Below are 20,999 nucleotides of genomic sequence, written 5' to 3' on the forward strand. Positions count from 1 at the left end.
TTACTGTCCATAATCAGACTGTGTACAGCAGGTTCTCGGGTGTGAAGCTTGAGAGCAGAATGCTCGGTGGGTCGTTACTGTTGCCAGGTAACAAAGTACAACATCAGAAAAGAAAGATTTACTGAAAAACATTGTGTAGACAAATACATGGTTCTTTATTCGAAAGAATAACAAAACTTGGTGTAAAACCCTCACATTTTCCCCTAAAAAGCAACATAAATCAAAGAGTCATTAGGTTTATTCCCTAAAAAACTCAAAATTAATGTAAATTGTCAGTTCTACTAAGCGAAGCAAGCAAAATACCTACCATTGTGCTGCTTATGACATCACACATGATGTTAAAGGTGACCGAACAAAATACATTACCAGTAACATCAATGAAGGTGCTATGGGGATGAGGCACTTTGCACAGCTTTATTAGTGTTGCAGACATTTCTTTTCTGGATATAAGCACTGGCGCAATGACAGTGCAACACAAGAACGCATTTCTGTGGCTGGAGTGCAGACATCAGTGCTGTACCTAGCACGGTTAAAGGCGATGGTGATGAAGAGCAAGAGGAGGCAGATAGAAGTTATGTGGAGACTCCCAAGCAGGCGGGAAGAAGGTTGACGTGATTCCTAGAAACTGTATCATTTAACATATTCCTAGAGGTCTCTAGTAGGGCCCAGATGAGCCAGTCCTCGATTATTTTGGCATGGAAGAACAAACATGATAGTAATGTGGTTAACGTCCCCATCTCACTTCAGCAAATACTTATGTTGGTAAAATGTTTCAATCTGTATTTTGTTTTTTCATTGCATATGATGTACCTAAAGCGATTAATGTGAGAAATGTATTGATCAAGATGGAGAAATGTATTTCATGTGCCCTGTTTCCAATTTCATTATTATAAAAAATTATCTTTAAATGGTCCAAAAAAAACAATGTGACCTTCCATATTATTTAATTGTCTGCTAAGAACTAGGTTGTGGTACAAAGAATACAAGCTCTCTACTCGCAAACTAAATCCCAGTATGGGTGCATAATCAACGACTTTGTTAGCACACCAAGTCTGCTGCTGTTGAGTCAGCTACTGGTGTTACTCACCCTGCTTGCACAGCTTTTGCTGCTGACCCAGGAAACCTGTCCTTCTACCAATATACAGACAAAAAAGTCAGAATCAACCATTTCACAACCTACATACACCCTGGTATGGCTTTCGTCAACTGGGTTTTGGTCCGATTAGTTAAATGGAAGGGGACCTAAAAGAACCCCATGGTGATTACTGTCTAGCAGCACACCCAGTTTTCACTACTTTGTCTACATAGTTTCTAGAAAGTTATTTGTCGTCACTCTACACTATAGGAACCCCATGAGGCAAAGAATACAAAGTGTCTGCTAGTGATTAGGAATGCAATGGTGGAATCAAATGAGGGGATGTTACTAATGTTGGCTAACATTTATTACTTGACAACAGATTTGAGATTTCCAAATACTATTTTCACAGAGAACGAAATTAGAACACTGTTGAATTCTATGTATGCAATAAGCATATAATATATCTAATATATCTTCTTGAGAATTCTGTGAATTATCAAAAAGTGGTCTAGATGTGAACATGATGAAGATCGAATCTTTGTTCTGTTTCAAATAAATACCTTTTCACAACGTTTTCTAAAAAAAATGTCTTTGCAATGCGAGTACAAATAACATTTCATGCACTTTTAATGAAATTCACAATATCATCTACTGCTAGTTTTGCAGATGGGAATGCAAATAAGCTACCTTCAAAAAAGCTTATCTCTCCATGGAACCCATCTCTCTTATGGTACCAGGTCACGGGAACTCCACTGTTCTCAAGTCTCTTCTTGTACAACAGTCCATCATCTCTAAGCACATCATATTCACATGTCAAAATGTAAGCCTTTGGTAGACTGCAAATGATGAGATCATCAGAAAGAAGTGGAGAAGATGCCATTTCAAATGCATCCTTGACCTGGTCAAAGACATTTTCTGCCTCTGAACTGACTGTATGTGGCTTATAACCTCTTACTTTAAACTCATCAGGGATATTATCAGAACTCAGCCATTTTTGAAACTTTAATTTTTTATCGTCTGGAACATGCTCACCTTCTAATACTTCTTCAATCAGAGACATATCCCCATTGAGGTATTGCAGAACATAGAACGCAGCACGTTCCCGGTACAAAATGGGGACAGAGCGGTTCTGCTGGTAGGATGGCAGATTGAAGTCTGCCATCTGGACCAGTGGGTAGATGAGGACCTGAGCACATGGCTTTGTGAGACCTTTTCTGTCCACCAGTCCTTGACATACTGCAGCAGCGAGGGTGCCCCCAGCACTGTCTCCACTAATAATGACCCGGGAAGGATCCACTCCATAGTCTTCTGCCGTCTTCAGAAAATGCACTGTGGCCTTGAAGCAGTCTTCATAGTGAGCGGGATATCTGTGCTCCGGTGACAATCGATAGCTATAAAATTAAGAATATTAGCATTACATTTTGCATTTATCAAACAGATATATTAATTGGGAGAGGGTAATATTGTGCAATGGGCCGAGCACCTTCTGCAAGACCACTATTTAGGTACCAAGAAAAATTCGGACAGTGATGTGTGCTAAAGAATTAATCTTACTAGTTGAATGCTCTGTAAATCTCAGTATTTTTAATGAATACCTCTCTAGATGTACTACAGTCTTATTGATCACTTGCATGGTCACTAAATTAGTGTCCAACAACCGCCATTGTCTATTCAAAACACTTCCCAGATAAAGGAATACATCTATATATGCCGAAGCATTACAGCCACTGGAGGCAGCACCACACGCTGTGTTAAGGATTAAGGCCCATAGTTATCATTCTTTCATGCAACGCAATGCAGAAAAACAACTTGCTGCTCTGCACTATGTGAAAGGGTAGGAACGCACCATATCTACCAAGATATGGCGAGTTCTGTCCTCTGCCTGTGTTGGTGCACAATTAGCAGACTAGCGCCAACGCAGGCACTCTTGCTCAATGGAGCAAGGATGCATGCATTAAAGGTAGGATTGTTTTTGTGCAGGAAGGGACACCTTCTTTAAAAAAACAATCCTTAGAAGTGTATTACTCTTTTAAGTGTTCTGCAAAATGCACCACACTTAGAAAGAGGAATCAGCGAGGAAAAATAAAGCTATTTCTTCTTGTTGCACTTCTGGTGAGAAGTTGTACAATTCTGATGCATTCCCAGGTCTACAAGTGTTGATAAATCTGAGAATGCCTCAAAATATATGGGTGGACTCCACCCATGTAACAACCCCAAGCACGTAGAGTAATGCAAGGTAGTGACTTGAGCTGCCTTGCATTACTCCAAATTTACAAGCCATGCAGAACCATGCAAGGCGACCTTGTGTGGTTTGGTAAATCTCATCTAAGTTTTGCGTCCCCCTTGCAGGGTATTGCGTGGAACATAGGTGGCACAATACTTTCATAAATATGCCCCTAAATTTGCAGGTGCATCCCAGGAACCAATCCATCACATGCACAAGCTCACTAACAATGGTCACTTTTGCCTAGAAAGCTTAAATTCAGTAACTACATTTCCATGTGCAGAATAAGCAAAAATTACTCTTATTTATTTAGAGGTCTCTATTTCAGGAATAGTGAACACAGTTACAGTTCCCGTCCCCAACGAAAATGGCGAAAGTCAGATAAGGCTATCATTTTCTTTTTATTGATGTAATTAGCAACAGAACATAAACCTGAAATGTTATAGGTAAGGGTGTTAATCACATGAATATTTGGGCTGTCACAACCGTCCGCAAACGCATCATTTTTGGTCATGATCTGATGTGAAGTGAAAGCTAGATCTACAGGTATACGTAAAAATGGAGTGCTTAGGAAGTCCTTAACATTTTTTACTACATTTAAATTAACTCAATACAATGTCAGTCCAAATTATTTTTCCTATCTTCCTTCGGTCCAGCCAATGCACAAACATTGCTTGTGAAGCCAAGTAAGTATTATTCCAAATTTGGCTTGATGTCATGATCAGTCAAACACTGAGATTATTCTCATAGATTTCAACATAATGCAGGAGCCAAGGTATGATACTTCAAAGCAAATGTATTCTTTACAAAATCCAACAGCAGCCCAGGCAAAGCGTTTCGTCCCTAACAGGGACTTTATCAGGGAAAATAAATGGTTTTATTTTCTCTTATAATGATACTCTGCTGGATAGATATATCCCATAAAAATGCAGGCTTAAAATAAAGGCATCTCCCATGAGACCAGCTACATTAAGCAGAATGGCCATTGCTGCTGTGTGATTTTGTAAAGAATACGTTTGCCAAAGCCAAATTTGGAATAATAGTTATTTAGCTTCCCAAGCAGTTTTTGTTCGTTGGCTGGACCTGAAAGAAGTTGCATGAATTGAATAGGAATTTAGACTACATTGTACAGAGTTAATGTAAATGACTTTTTTGGACTTCCTAAGAACTCACTTTTTATGTATATTTGTTCATTTGAATTTATGGTTACTGAGTGGTAAAACCATTAGAAGGTTCAATGTGATTGTACTCGTACTACGGAAATAATGCCGGCGGGCCGGAGAGAGCCAATATTGCTCTTAATGAATGTATGTGCTAGTTCTACAGGTTTGAACATCAAAGCATCCATAAAATTACATGTAGTGGCAACTGGTTTGCAAAATTTAGCAGCCATTTAGCTGTCTAAGGGTGCAATTGCTATTCACATATATGTCATGGGCTGCCCTTGTTATTCACGTGGGTTTATGCAGGGGAGAGACATTGTCCATCATTTTAAAGACATTTTCAGGTGAACGATGTCCATTGATGATCCACATGATGGTTAAACAGTCTCCTATGCAAGGATATTGAAATAGGACTTGTTCTAATTGAGGGCAAAGGGAATAAAGGGAACGAGCTACCTTTGTGAGGATTCAATGTAGTTCTCTGATCTATCTTGATGACTGAGCTTCAATTGGATGCTGTTAATAGACCAATGCCAGTGAAATCACATTTACATTTGGCGCAACAGCCGGGCAGTTGAAAACACAGGGGAAGGGAATGCAGCAAACCTAGATCCAGGCAGTATGCAACGTAAAAGTGATGGCTAGAAGTAGCGTCTGTTGATGGTCTGATGTATGTTATGAGGTCTGTGACAGGATGAAGGAGGGGCTAGGCTTACTATGAAATAAGAGGACAGCAGTGAAAAAAGAGAAGATTGAAAGGGAGCCGATTACCACAATCTGGAGTATAAGATTGTGGTACAGTCAGTTTTGTCACAACAGGTAAATTGCAGCTAGTGCACAGAAGGATCTCCGGAACAAGTAATCAAAATAGTGAGCTAATGTGAGGGTGCACGAATATAATCAGTCCCAGAACACACACTTTGACCAAATTGTTGATAAAAATACAAACAGCAGATATCTTAATACTGGCATTTGAAGCCTATCCAGTCCGTTTCACTCGTGTGACTATTTGCCTCGGTCTGATTTTCAATACCAAGTTATGAATATAAAAAACTACTTGCAACATATTTTCATAAGACCTCAAGAATGTATATTCAGCAGCTGCGATTAACTCCTTGGAGAATTAATTAATTTTATAGGCTTCATCATGAATTGACCAGGTTAAATGACATGTAAAGCAGCTGGTATTCCAACACTTGAATACAGCCCTTTTTGACCGAAATGTGTCACAAATAACTTGAATACTGAGTGAAAAACCACATTATTTCCCCCATTTCCAGCACTATTACACTTAAATTTACTGGTTGCTCTGAGCAGGTGATAAATGTCAGCCCTGTGGCCAGCTAGGAAGGAGCTATTTTGTCTGCCCTTTGGGGTTCTGATGGAGGTTGGGCAGGGTTGTGCTTGTGACTGCAGCTCTTGCAATTGTAACAGGTGTGTATCCAAAACCATTAAACAATTTGGTGGAGCAATACAATTTTTCTACCTGCCTTCAACTAGACTTCTTGAAATTGGTTTATAAATCAGATTTTCACAGAAGAACTTGAAAGCCCTAACTAGTCTTTTGATGTTAATGTCAATTGTGATTGTCACTGGCTTATCACTGGGGAAAATTAAATGCATGAATTTCTTTCAAGACTTTTCACCCGGAGATACGGGGACCAATAGGCATTCAAAGTTTGAATACCCCCTCTAACCAGGGCTCTACATACCTGGTCCAGGACAGATCATTAGCCTCACTAAGCCTCTGTCGCTCTCACAGTAGATGTGGGTGTGAAGTCAATGTCTAACTCAAGGGAGGTGGTGCATACCCTAGCCAGTCACAATACTGCTGTCACCAGCATGACTTTGAACTATAGGGGTTACGTCCGTTTAGGGGGCCGGGTAGGACGCACAGTATTTTTTCGAAAAAGGTTACCTGGCCACCAGTTTAAGTACTGCTAATTACTTCTGCAGATTTCAAAATACAACGCGACAAGTCATTGCACTTTACTTTCACAGTTATATTGATTCAACTTAATTTGAAAGATCCTTTCATTATTTTTGTAGCATAGAAAGAATACACATTTCGTTCATTTATACACTCCTCACGAATAAATGTTGGTAAACACATAACAAAATAGACAATTCAAAACTTAAAAATGACAACAATGAATTCAAATCAAACAATTACACCAGTCGATGAATCAAACAATGCCTGTAAGCGCTATAGCAATTATTATTGTACAGTTCAATGATTTGAATTCATTGTTGTCATTTTTAAGTTTTGAATTGTCTATTTTGTTATGTGTTTACCAACATTTATTCATGAGGAATGTATAAATGAACGAAATGTGTATTCTTTCTATGCTACAAAAATAATGAAAGGATCTTTCAAATTAAGTTGAATCAATATAACTGTGAAAGTAAAGTGCAATGACTTGTCGCGTTGTATTTTGAATTCTGCAGAAGTAATTAGCAGTACTTAAACTGGTGGCCAGGTAACCTTTTTCGAAAAAAGTCACCAGCATGACAGCAGCGTTGTGATGTATTTATTTATTTATTTATTTATTATTGCAATTTATAAAGCGCAACGTATGCCCGTAGGCGTCTTGGCGCTGTAACTTCAGTTATAGTCTAAGAAGGCTGGCAAGCTGTCATTGATAAGAGGGAGCGGACGCGTTACTGGTCAAACAACCATGTCTTCAACAGTTTCCTGAACTGGAGAAGAGAGTGACTTAATCTAATCGTTAATGGAAGAGAGTTCCAAAGTTTGGCTTCTGTAACCGTTAAATGTCTGTCTCCCCAAGTGACAGTCCTTGTGCGCGGTACCGTAAGTTGATGCTGCGTCATAGATCTTAGCTGTCTAGTTGGACGGTAAGCAGAGAGCTGCTCTTTGAGAAACTTCGGTCCTTGTTTGTGAAGGGCTTTAAATGTCAGGCATAGCATTTTAAATTTGATCCGATTTTAAAACGTCAGCCAGTGGTTGCTTCTGATTATTTGGCTAATCGGTTTAAATTTAGGGGTCCTAGAAAGCAGTCTTGCCGCCGCATTCTGAATCGTTTGTAATTTGGAGACCACCCTGACTTGGGCATTGGCAAATAAGCGATTGCAATAATCCAATGAGGAGAGCACAAGTGAACTTACCACAGCTTTACCAGCGCTTTCTGGAAGAAAAGGGATTATCTTTTTTATGAGCCTGAGTTTATGAAATGCATTAAACGCTGTTTGGTTTGCATGAGTGACAAAATTGAGCTTCTCATCAAAGGTAATTCCCAAATTCCTGACCCTTGGGACTGGATTTGGGAGAGCTCCAAGAGATGGAGGCCACCAAACTGACGACCATGGCGGGGAAATCTTCCCAAAAATGACCACCTCCGTCTTCTCAGAATTAAGCCTGAGGCAGTGACTGCCCGGACTTGCTCCTGAACGGTCGCTCCCTCCCTCACTCCCTGGTCTCACGCACTGTGGGTGCTGCTGGTCGCATTTGGGTATCGTTATTAGCGCTGTGTGTCTCCTGTAATTGCGCTGTGTATGCCTTGCATCTTAGCTCGTTTTTGAGAGCTTTAAGCTGACCTGGATTTGACTTTGGCGCCGCTCGCTCCGCTCTGCATTGCAGCGCGACATTTGCTGTGGCTCTCTGTGCTTGCTGGCGCTTTGATTGTACAGTAGGCGCTTTGGTCCATCTGCTGCCCCTGCCTCACTTTCACTTTGACCCTCCATTTTGTTTGTATTGCAGTTCCCAGGCCCGCCCCTCCTCCCCGCTACCGCCTCCCAGCTGCTGCCCCTCCCACCCACGAATAGAGGGCTCACCACCTCCTCTGACCAACTGTGACTGCCCGGACTTGCTCCTGAACGGTCGCCCCCTCACTCACTCCCTGGTCTCACGCACTGTGGGTGCTGCTGGTCGCATTTGGGTATCGTTATTAGCGCTGTGTGTCTCCTGTAATTGCGCTGTGTATGCCTTGCATCGTAGCTCGTTTTTGAGAGCTTTAAGCTGACCTGGATTTGCCTTTGGCGCCGCTCGCTCCGCTCTGTATTGCAGCGCGACATTTGCTGTGGCTCTCTGTGCTTGCTGGCGCTTTGATTGTAAAGTAGGCGCTTTGGTCCATCTGCTGCCCCTGCCTCACTTTCACTTTGACCCTCCATTTTGTTTGTATTGCAGTTCCCAGGCCCGCCCCTCCTCCCCGCTACCGCCTCCCAGCTGCTGACCCTCCCACGCTCCGCCCCCCCCACTTTCCATGTTAGACAGATGTCCCAACGCGCAGCGTCCACGCGCTGCGGCCGCGCCGAAGGTGCGCCAAAGGTAAGCCCGTCTGCGCCCGTCCGCGCCTGTACCGCACCCAGCGCCATACCCCCTGGCCCTCGTACCACCCACCCCACCCGCATTACATACAACGCCACCACCCTCTTAGCCCTTAACCCCGGCCGTCGCCCCAACTGCGTCCAAGCCGCTCCTGGACACACCCATGGACCCTTCTCTTGCAACTCCTGCAAGTTCGACGGCACCAAGAACAACTCCTCATCCACGAACACACAACAGATATCTGACTCCAACCACCTAAAATGCATCCTGCTCAACACCCGCTCGGTCCACAGACACGCCATCGACCTCTGGAACCTACTAGACACCATTTCTCCCGACGTCGCCTTCCTAACAGAAACATGGATGAACGCCTCATCAGCCCCAGACATCACCATTGCCATCCCGGAAGGATACAAGATCATCCGTAAGGACCGCACCGACCAAACAGGAGGAGGCATCGCTATCGTCCATAAGAACTCCATCCGCATCTCAACCAGCTCAGACGTCAACCTTGCCAGCGCCAAACACCTTCACTTCCAGATCCACACCGACCCCAAAACGACACTCAGAGGCACCCTCCTCTACCGACCTCCAGGACCCCGTGCACAATTCAGCGACAACATCACTGACTTTATCACCCCACACGCCCTCCCCTCGGAGGAATACATTCTATTGGGAGACCTCAACTTTCACCTGGAAAAGAGCTATGACAACAACGCCACCTCCCTTCTGGACAATCTCGCCAACCCCGGACTCAAACAACTCGTCACTACGCCCACCCACATCGCAGGTCACACACTCGACCCTATCTTCACCTCCAGCAAACATGTCTCCTTCAGTCACACCACAACTCTCCATTGGACGGACCACAGCTGCGTTCACTTTATCTACAATAAGACCACAACTCACAACCATCCTCAACCTACTCTGCGAAGAAACTGGAAGAAAATCACCACCGACCAGATCTCCTCATAGCTTCTTCAAAACCCCCCTGCCCACTCCTCAAACCCCGACCAAGCAGCCATTAACCTCACCCAATGGCTATCCAACAGCGCCGACATCCTAGCACCGTTGAAAAAACGTCAAATCAAACTAGGCAGCAAAAACGCCTCCTGGTTCAACGATGATCTTAAGAAATCGAAGAAACTCTGTCGCTCCCTCGAGAAGGCCTGGAAAAAAGACCCAAACACCAGCACCAGGGACGCCTTCAAAAACGCCACCCGCATACACCACCAACTGATCCGATCTGCCAAGAAAGCCGCATTCAAAGACCGACTAGACAACAACGCCCACAACAGCAAGGAATTATTCAACATCGTCAAAGAATTCACCAACCCCTCAGCCAACTCCAACGACATCACCCCCTCTCAAGCCCTCTGCGACTCCCTAGCTTCGTTCTTCCACAACAAAATCGCAGACATACACAATAGCTTCGACAACCGACCCGGAGACCAACCCACCCAACCTTCTGCAGGACCTTCACCCCCCTTGAACATCCTTAATGACTGGAATCCAATCTCCACTGAGGACACCATCCGCCTGATGAACTCCATCCACTCAGGATCCCCCACAGACCCATGCCCTCACCACATCTTCAACAAAGCAGACTCCATCATAGCACCACACCTCCGAGACGTCATCAACTGCTCCCTCAACTCCGCCACCTTCCCGGAAAGCTGGAAACACGCAGAACTTAGCGCCCTCCTTAAAAAACCCACAGCTGACCCCACCGAACTCAAAAACTACCGCCCCATCTCGCTCCTTCCATTCCCGGCCAAAGTCATCGAGAAAGCTGTTAACAACCAGCTCGCCGCCTTCCTCGAAACCAACAAATCCCTCGACTCCTCACAGTCCGGCTTCCGAGCCAAACACAGCACTGAGACCGCCCTCATCGCAGCAACAGACGACATTCGAACTCTACTGGACAACGGAGACACAGTCGCCCTCATCCTCCTCGACCTCTCTGCAGCCTTCGACACAGTCTGCCATAGCACCCTATTACAGCGCCTCAGAAACATCGGAATCCAAGGAAAAGCACTGGAATGGATCACCTCGTTCCTCACCGGAAGAACCCAGAGAGTCCGCCTCCCACCATTCAAGTCAGAAGCCACTGAAGTCATCTGCGGCGTGCCACAAGATCTTCACTCAGCCCCACCCTCTTCAACGTATACATGAGCCCCCTCGCGGCCATCGTACGCCAACACAATCTCAACATCATCTCCTACGCTGACGACACTCAACTGATCCTCTCATTCACCAAAGACCCTAACACCGCCAAAACCAACCTACATGAAGGAATGAAAGAAGTAGCCGAGTGGATGAAGCACAGCCGTCTGAAACTGAACTCAGACAAAACAGAAGTCCTTATCTTAGGTACCTCCCCCTCCGCTTGGGATGACTCTTGGTGGCCAGAGGCCCTTGGAAAAGCACCCATCCCGACGGACCACGCACGGAACCTGGGCGTCATCCTGGACTCCTCACTCTCTATGAACAGACAAGTCAACGCCGTTTCATCATCTTGCTTCAACATTCTTCGCATGCTCAAAAAAACATTTAGCTGGATCCCCACCGAAACCAGAAAAACGGTCACCCATGCACTGGTTACAAGCCGCCTGGACTACGGAAACACCCTATACGCCGGTACCACCGCAAAACTCCAGAAAAAACTCCAACGCATCCAGAAGCATCAGCCAGACTCATACTAGACATCCCGCGTAAAGACCACATCTCTAGTCACCTGAAAAACCTCCACTGGCTCCCCGTCAATAAGAGGATTACTTTCCGCCTCCTAACCCACGCACACAAAGCACTTTACGAACTTGGACCCGAATGCCTCAACACACGACTTTCCTTCTACACCTCCTCCCGCCAGCTACGATCCTCCAACCAAGCCCTTGCTACCGTACCTCGCATCAACAAAACCACCATGGGAGGTAGATCCTTCTCCTACCTGGCAGCTAAAACCTGGAACTCACTCCCCACTCACCTTCGTCTCACTCAGAACCACCTAGCATTCAGAAAGCAACTTAAAACTTGGATATTCGACAAGTAATTCCCCACCCTTCTTCAAGCGCCTTGAGACCCTTTGGGTATGTAGAGCGCTATATAAATCATTTGACTTGACTTGAGTTAGCGTTCATCCAATCTTTAATCGCCAGCATTCCTTCTTGGAAGCGTGCGGCTACCTCTTCTCCATCGTTGTTAATGGCGAGCACAAGCTGAGTATCATCAGCATAAGAGGTAAGGCTCATCTGGTAGGTTTTGATAACCCTTGCTAAGTCCGACACATAGATGTTAAAAAGTGTCGGACTTAGAGATGAGCCTTGGGGAACCCCACATGGTAGCGCCAGTTCCGCCGATTTAAACGGTCCTAGCGTTACGGCCTGTGTTCTACCAGATAGAAAAGAGGCAAGCAGGTCCTTTGCTCTGGATTGAATGCCCATATTTCCGACACGGTCAATCAGAATGGAGTGATTGACCGTGTTGAAAGCCGCAGATTGGTCTGAGTCCCCTGGTTCAGCGCTCAGGCAGGGAGTGGTAGTCTGTGCATGTTCTCCACCTGGCCTTGCAATACAGTGGGTGGAGAACATGCTAAGTGCACATGGCGTTTTGGCCGGCCCAAGACGGCCAGCCAAACCGTCATGCGCACTTATGGTGCGGCAACCACTCCTCCCTGTGAGGACTGCCAAGCCCCACCCTAACCTGGCTCGGGCTCCATACAAAAACTAAAATTATAGTAACATAACGTTATTAATGTTGTGTTATTATAATTTTATTCTTCCTTTGAACTCAGTGGGGCGATGCACCTCCACCTTAGTGGAGGAGCCGCAGCTGATAAAACACATAATTAAATAAAGTTACAAATCAATATAATAGTAACACTAGGGAATATGGCTATGCACAGTTAGTACTGCGATCAACAAAGATTTTGTTAAAAGGGAAACAACGCTCCAGTGAACAGGATAAAACCACATCAATGTTGTTACAAACCCATTAAAGGGGCTAAACAATATTAACTAATAGTGAATGATTGTCATCATTAGCAAATCTCAATCAATGCACCCCATAATATTCGATTCTCATTCTTTTTGAGTTTAAAAGAACGTTTATTTGATATAAACACAAGATAAAATACAATAAACAAAATATTACATATATGTACAATTCATCTTTATAAAAAATAGGGAGGAAAAAGAAAAGAGGGGTAAGAAAGAAAAAAATGGAGGGAGAAAAAGATAGAAAAAAGAAGAGGGGATTGAAGGAACATCCATTTTATGAGTAACATGAGAAAAAAGCAACACTTCTGCATAAAAAATTCCTAGAAACATTGAAATAATCTAAGACTATAAGATAATTTGTAGATAAAACAGCAATAAATATATACTCAATGGAGTTTGGGAACCTCTTCAGTGCGAGGGTTATGTAAAAGTAGTTTTTTAGCAGACTTATTTAAGAATTCAGTAACAGGCATCCACAGATTTTCTCTTTTAATGGCAAGCGAGACTGGATATACATAGGCTCTGTCAAGTCTATGATTATAACAAACACCAAACCACCATGCTTGAAAAGATACTGTTGAGGTGTCTTTCCATGATTTAGTGATCTGCTGAAATGCAACTGCTATAAGTAGATCAATAATATGAAAAGATGAAGGGCAAACCTCAGAGACACTACCTAGAAAAATGTGTGAAAAAGAAAAAGGAATTTGAATTTTTTTTACTCTAACCCTATACATATGTTTAAGATCAGCTGACGCAGCAGAACAGGACCAACAGGAAGAGGGTATGGTAGGGTCAATCTTATGTAATTTGGCTGTAGTGATGAGTACTCTATTGTAAATAAAAAATAAAGTTTGAGTAGTATTAGCTGCTCTAGAAGACTTCCTCACCTTGGTCCAGAATGTATTTCACAGTGGAATAGGGAAAGATGTACCCAAATCAGATTCCCAGCCACATTCAGGTACAAAAGGGGGTGGTGATGGACGGAGCATCTGAGCCAATCAAACACTCACACCCAGTCAAAAGATCTGGGTTTGATCCATCACCGTTCCTTAGCCCACTCTGCCACCCCAGTTCAGACATGGCTATATGCTAATCAGTCTGACCCTGTGCCTCATGGGAACAGTCCAGCCCGAACTGCCAAGCCAAGTCTTCCCTGGACCGGAAACAAGCTTCCGAGGACCGGTTTCTGGCATTCCAGCCGTCTTCAGCCCGGCTTGCTTGAATCCAGTGGCAAAGTGAGCAAGGGACTCACGTCTGAGTATACCCTGCCACACTTATGGCAGCCAAAGCGGTACAAAAGGGGGTGGTTATGGACGGAGCATCTGAGCCAATCAAACACTCACACCCAGTCAAAAGATCTGAGTTTGATCCATCACCGTTCTTTAGCCCACTCTGCCACCCCAGTTCAGACATGGCTATATGCAAATCAGTCTGACCCTGTGCCTCATGGGAACAGTCCTGCCCGAACTCCCAGCCACATTCAACCTCAGATTTATTCTGAGAAATCGGGATATCCATTCATTTTTTATATATTTAGGAAGCTGAAGGAGAATTACTTAAAAACGATGTAGTAATAGGAGATACAGGAGTAGGAGTGGGAGAAGAAGAGAGAATTATAAGAGGATTGAGCAACTGCTGTTAGAGATAAATATTTTGGATGAAATGAGGAAGGGTGAGAAAAGCGAGATTGCAATACCGAAAATGGTACACAAAAACCATCTTGAAAAAGTTGATAAGTCCATTTGAGACCATATGATAACCAGACTTTCCAAAAAATATATTTATTATTGAGTTTAATATGCATATTGTACCAGATGGATGAGTTCAGATATTGTGCATGTTCATCTAAAGCAGATGAAAAAAGCGGTTGGAACAGTTTCCGAGCGTTTATAAGAATGGGTAAAGAAAACGACAAAGGTAAATGAGAAAGGGAAATAAATTCTTCGAAAGAGAAAGGATGAAAAAGGCTCTCTCAAGGTCTACCCACAAAGGGAAAAGTTGTGAATCTGTCTCGCACTCAGATAATATGAAAGAGGAATTTCTAAGAAAAAATGAGGAGTGATGAGAGTAAAAGTCCGGAAAATTAACCCCACCCATAGGTTTAGGTTTTTTAAGTTTACTAAGAGATATTCTAGGAGGTTTATTATGCCATAAAAATTTTGAGAATGCTATATATAGTTTTTTTAAAAGACAGGAATATTAATGGATATATTTGATAGGTAGAACAATATTACAGTGATAAGCATACTTTTTAAAGAATCTAACCTACCCCAGCAGGATAAAAATAAGGGGTGCCAGCGAGAAGTAGAGGAACGCAAAGTGGTTTGCAACTCTTTCAGGTTTATAGCAACAGTATCCTTAATAGTGGGGGTAAACCAAAATTCCAAGATATTTTATTTTAACTGGATTCAACTGAAAAGAAGATAAGAAATCAGCTTGAAAACATTGTTTGTTCAGAGGGAGGATCTCACATTTGTCAGCATTGAGCTTGTAGCCAGACACACGGGCACATTCATTTACTTCTGATAAAAAAGCTGGCAAAGAGGATTGTGGATTTGATATGTACAATACAATATGATGTGCCTATTCAGAGATTGTTAACTGATTGTTTCCGTAAGAAAAAACAGTAAATTAGATTCTCATTCCTGCCAGCAAAATGGTTACTAAGTTACAAGTTACAACGGGGGCTACCCTCAATGACCAGAGGGTCACATCACGATCTGGTCCACAGAAATAGAAAAAAGTCCACAAACACAGAGGGGTTTAAACAAGCCACACAGGTCCATCCTGGTCCAAAAGGCGACAAATAAGAACAGGTGCACGGATTGGGTTTTATGGGTCAGCCTTCCTAGATCTATGGTATGGGTCAAAGAGGGTTTCAATGAGCTCTGTCCATGCATCTGAACTCTTTGGGCCAGCTGGTGTCTTCCACGTAGTCAAAGTCATCAGGAGCAGCAGGGTAGGTAGCCGGGCCATCAGGCTTGTTCCTAGCCAGGAGATAACAAGCTGGAAAGAAGCTTTATGTATCCTAAATGAGGCAGTTGGCTGTGAACTTCTACCTATTAGTCACACCAGCCATGCAGGATGGGTGGAAGTTTCCTTCCTCAGGAATGAGTCTGTGAACGTCTTTTTCCCATAATGCAGTGTGGGAGTCCCTGCTAGATGCAGAAGGTCGAGTCCAACTTTGAGGGACCTGCTGGGGCAAGACTTCTTGTCAATTCCATCCGCTCCGCATGGAGAAACTGAAAACGGCTCAGAAAGAAAGACTGGTTGTTTGTGCTCCTCTGCGGGCCCCAGCAAACCTCTATCTTGCAGCAGATATTCCTGCATGGATACATGTTCCTGATAATCTACAGGTAACCCGAAGGACAGGTGCTCTAGTTGTGTTTAAGAAGCATTTCCAATGAGTACATTCTGATAATCACTATCAGTCATTTATGTTGTTGATTTTTTAGACTTAAACAAAATGTCAACGTCGAACAGTATCCACTGGTTCATGTGTGAGATAGGATTTCATCTCCTTTATTATGCAAAGTGTTAACTATTGAAATACCACTTACCTAAAATGAAAAATACACAATTTTATGCAGTTTGGTTCTCACATCAAGGACCACATCATTTTACCCCGACAAATTCAGATACAACCGGCACAAATCACCTTATGCCACGTGGCCAGCATCACTGACAAATTCAAATGGAGCAAACAAAAATTTCTTCGCGTGATACATCCCATAGCCTAGAATCATCTATTCAGTGATGCACTATGCTGTCAATCGGCTCAAGTCTTTAATTTTGTTTTATTTAAAAGACTTGCTGGATGGATCACATATATACTTGAAATTTTTCTAATTTGTTAATTTGACAAAACCTGACTTTTCCTTTTTTCACATAAAAGTGACTAAAGTTAGATATAATCCTCAACTCTGTCTCTTTTCAGTAGAATTAAAATATAACACTATATATGCAATATACCTGCTAGAGAGAGATGTATCTGAAACTGGCTGGTTACGCGCTCTATAAAAGATCAATGGCATAGCTAGTAAGGGAGTTGAATGGATAACGCCTGCTCCCTTTAGAAACCTCTGGTTTCCACATTCAAATGCCAGTAGAGCTAACTCCGCCTTTAATGCTTCTGAGTCCAAACAATCAGTCAATTGTGGTGTCAATAACACTTGAGCATCTAGAGATAATTCAATTTGTGATCTGTATTATAGACACAGGGTCCGATTCACAAAGTCATTTTCAGCTAGTAACATACCTTTGAAGCCAACTATGTCTCCATTTACATCTGTCGGGCATCCGAAAAAGTATACACAGAAGGCGTAAGTCCATTTACTACTACGTAATTGGACGTCACAGGTATGTGTAAGTGTAATTGTAAAGTCCTAAACCCCAGGTAAGGGGTCTAGAGTATGTGGATCAAAGTATGGTTTGCCTTGAGATTTTAAGAGCGTCTGCAAACTTGTGACTTTGTGGGAACTAAACAAGCGCCTCCCCAACCCTTTCTACTCTGGAAATTATCAAAAATGTGCCCCATCAAAGGTCTCGGCTAATCATATTTGAAAAGGATACAATGTAGAGCGAGGAGAGATTGAGCCCCACAGTACCCAGAATCAAGAGAACAGAATCTTGGTTAAATTCCCCTAACAAAGGCTTTTTCAAATGTGGATTCTGTGGAGTGTGTCGATGGGCGAAACATAAGACCAAGAACTTTAAAGGTTGTGACAATAAGAGTTATGATATTCGAACAAATATCAAATGTCTAACCAAATTTGTAGTCTACGTGATTGAATGTAAATGTGGACTGCAGTACGTAGGTAGTACGATCAGGAGCCTCAAGGATAGAATTGGGGAACATGTCAGAGCCCTATTACAACAGGACGCTAGATATCCGGTTGCGATCCATGCAAGCTTATGCCAGGCTCAAGGCCCTAAGAAAGAGTTTGTTTTCTACGGTATAGATCATATCCCGGTAAACATCAGAGGGGGTAATAGGGAATTACGTTTAAGACGCGCAGAGGCAACCTGGATCATGAGGTTACATACGGTTGGGCGGGGACTCAACTGCGATTCAGAGATGCAGTTCTTTTTGGGTGAGTAGGATGAAGCACTGCAACCCGTAATGTTCACTGTAAACTGCAAACTATAATATTCAGACTCAGGGTCCACTATACTATTCTCCTATCTGTAAACATGGAGAGAATCCATCCAACTTGGAGGACCCATGAGGGCATATATATTTTACACTTATAGGTTGCACCTCTGAGAGTAGATGTTGTGAACTCTCATGTGTAGACTTTAACGAGGAGTTTCGCCACTTTTTATACACTGTTCTTACGAATATGACATTATCGTTCTGTTTTTGACATATAATCGTTGATATATCCTGTGGTGGATGTATAATCTGCACCTATTCTATGCTTATTTTAAATGAGTATGAAACTTTTCTGTTCTTCTATAACTTCACTTTTATTATTCTTGGCCATTTGAGGTTCTACATTGGTATTTTCTGTCCTGAAGTGTTTACTTGGTGTCTTCAATTTAGGTGGTGTCTTGATCATTAGGACCCCCGGACTATGGTCTGACTTTGAGCACTTGGAGACATATTGGTCTCTTAGACTACCTATGACATTATTAGGCATGTATATCTTCTGCCGACTATTGCACAATTTTGGATCATTATCCTTCCAGTGCGTTTCGATACTGGATATGGATTGAACAAGTACACCATAACAAGTAGATCGTTGAGCGTTGCAGTCTTTTTACACTGTTTACTTATTTAGATACGAATTCCCGTGTGTAACCCGATTCACTTCCGGGTTGTGGACGCTAGTAGCGCGAGGTCGATTCAGCCGAAGGTAAGAACTCCGGTCTTTAGAGCTTTAGAGTCCCGTTTTGTTAACTTTATGGCCATAATATATTTATCTAGACTAACAGGGGGTTGTTATTTGGTCTCCTTGTAGGATTACGTGACACACGCACCGTGGTCACGCATTGTGATGATCTGGATAATATAATTTCCATTGGATTTATATGGATTTGAGTGATAATTTGGAGCGACAGGAGTTAATAGTGGCCCTTGGAAATCTAGGATCTAAGAATTTCGGGTAAGCCTGACCAGCGTCGACTACATATAACATGTCGCATGGTATTGCATAGTGTGATTTCACTGACATACTTCGTTCGGATTGATAATTTATTGAAACCTTGCACCTTACATTTCACAGTGACAATACAGTTTGGTGATCACACTACATAAAGTTACCCTTCCGGGTTGGAATTATCACCGGAAATAGGGTAAGTTATAGCTTAGGAAATCTTAATTTCTGAAAGTTAGGGAATTGCAATGGTTAAGATTATATAATATTAATTCCATTCCCTTGATTTTCTTCCCTTTTCTTTCTCTCCTCGCTCTACATTGTATCCTTTTCAAATATGACTAGCCTAGGCGTTGATTTCTCAGCCTTCGAGGTACTATAAATTTTGGATTCAATGGTGTATAATGTGTTTTTTCTGTGGTGACTAGCATTGTGGGACTATTTGCAATGAAATTTTAAATTTTGTTGGGTACACACATAAAGGTATTCTTGTTAGAAATTGCGACACGGGTGATGTACAATGACGGGACTAGGATGTTTTTAACTTGGAAATTTTGGACCATTTTGTAAATATGAACTTCTAAGGGGTTCCACATAAAAGGTGTCTTTCGGCTTAAAAATGTCACTTTTGGCATGAAAATTTATAAGGTAGCACTCTTGGGTTGTAATCACAGGATTGTGATTAAGGCCATTCCTTTTGTATTTTCCAGCCCTGAGGAGTTGTAGTGTCTGTTTATGTGAAGTACTACCACGAAACACGTGTCGGCTGGCTGTATATAAATTTTCTATTTTGAGGACCAAATAAAAGGAGAGACACACGAACCTCCAAAGAAAACGTCGCTGGACAAGAATTGCTTTTCTTTTCTTTTTTGTGCTAATTTAATTAACTGACACATTGATGTTGTAATTGACTTAGAGTGCGCAGGAGTTTGTATTTTATGTTGTAAGGGTGCGATATTGTTTGCGCTCTAATTGAGGGGTTTTTTAAGGGTCTCCCCTCCCTGCTTGCACCATTACTCTAGAGAAATACGGATTACGTTTACTCTGCTAGAGCACCTATAGAACCCGTGCACTTAAAACCCTCTCTGTTGATATCAATGGTCTGGGCTAAATCCACTTCTGATGGAAGGGGAACTGAAGAGCCCACGCTTTGTGTGGGCATCCGAAAGCAGATTTCTTCAGAGGCAAAAAAGACAAATTACCAGTAGAAAAAAAATTGAAAAGCAAATAAGCAATTGTACAGTGAGGCTACATTGCCCCAGTGCAGCACTACAATAAGCTTACAATTCTGCAATGGGAGAACAACAAAACCCAACCTCAGCTGGCATTGCCCATGTTAAGCATAGAAATTTAGGACAGGCGCAGCTTTCCTGGCATACTCACGGGTATGTTTGTGCGCTGGTTCGTAGGAGTATTTAAGTAAATCTTTATCTGCTGATTAATTATAATCGCAAAAAAGTAAATAAATGAATCATTATAAAATCTCATTTAAAAAAAAAAAGTCTACATGAGACCTAGCAAATAAAACACAATTCCATTTATACAGTGTACCGTGTTAATAAGCTTAAACATGTAAAAGGAGAGTAGACCTCGAGGGGTTAAAAGGTCCTGGTTAAAGGACTACGGGGCAATAAGATATATGCTAGCCAAGGTGCTGTGTAGCTAAGGCATGGGGTGACCCAACGTCGACTGGTCTGAGCATCACTGGCCCCACGCTGTGACGCTGCTTAGCAGATAAGCAGCCTTTTCACTTGTAATAAAAACTTTGTCGCTGCGCATGAGTGCTGGAGGTAATGGGTGTTTAATAGTCATCACAGTGGGGTGACATGAGCTTAATTTTTATTTATTTTTTACAGAGTTTTATATAGCAGGAACTTGAGCCGGTATCGGGTATCAGAGCACTTTACATAGCACCAGTTGTGTTACATGAGGACACATTAATTTTTGTTAGGCACGGAGAGATTAAGTGATTTGCCCAGAATCACAGGATGTTCAGCGTCATTGCTGAGACTCGAACCTGGTTTGCTAGATTTGAGGCCGACCGCCTTAGCTATTAGGCCAACTCCTCTCCCCTGAAAGACCCGAAAGACTGGCCCTAGGAGTTTTAGTCTGAGCTGACTAAGAGCAGGGCAGATGCATCGGCCATGACG

The 20,999-nt window shown here is 42.7% G+C and overlaps 1 protein-coding gene across 1 annotated transcript in view; it reads right to left on the bottom strand.

Moving 5' to 3' along the window:
* Window positions 1–1,424: 1,424 nt before the first annotated feature.
* The window catches only part of LOC144754692 (arylacetamide deacetylase-like 4), a 188,630-nt gene continuing 169,055 nt past the window's right edge, over window positions 1,425–20,999 (bottom strand). The window contains exon 4 of the mRNA XM_078642815.1: window positions 1,425–2,469. Coding sequence (XP_078498941.1) covers window positions 1,695–2,469 — 775 coding nt within the window. The 3' untranslated portion in view covers window positions 1,425–1,694. The remainder of the gene's footprint in view (window positions 2,470–20,999) is intronic.

Source organism: Lissotriton helveticus, chromosome 5_1, assembly GCF_964261635.1.
Source record: "Lissotriton helveticus chromosome 5_1, aLisHel1.1, whole genome shotgun sequence".
Taxonomy (NCBI): domain Eukaryota; kingdom Metazoa; phylum Chordata; class Amphibia; order Caudata; family Salamandridae; genus Lissotriton; species Lissotriton helveticus.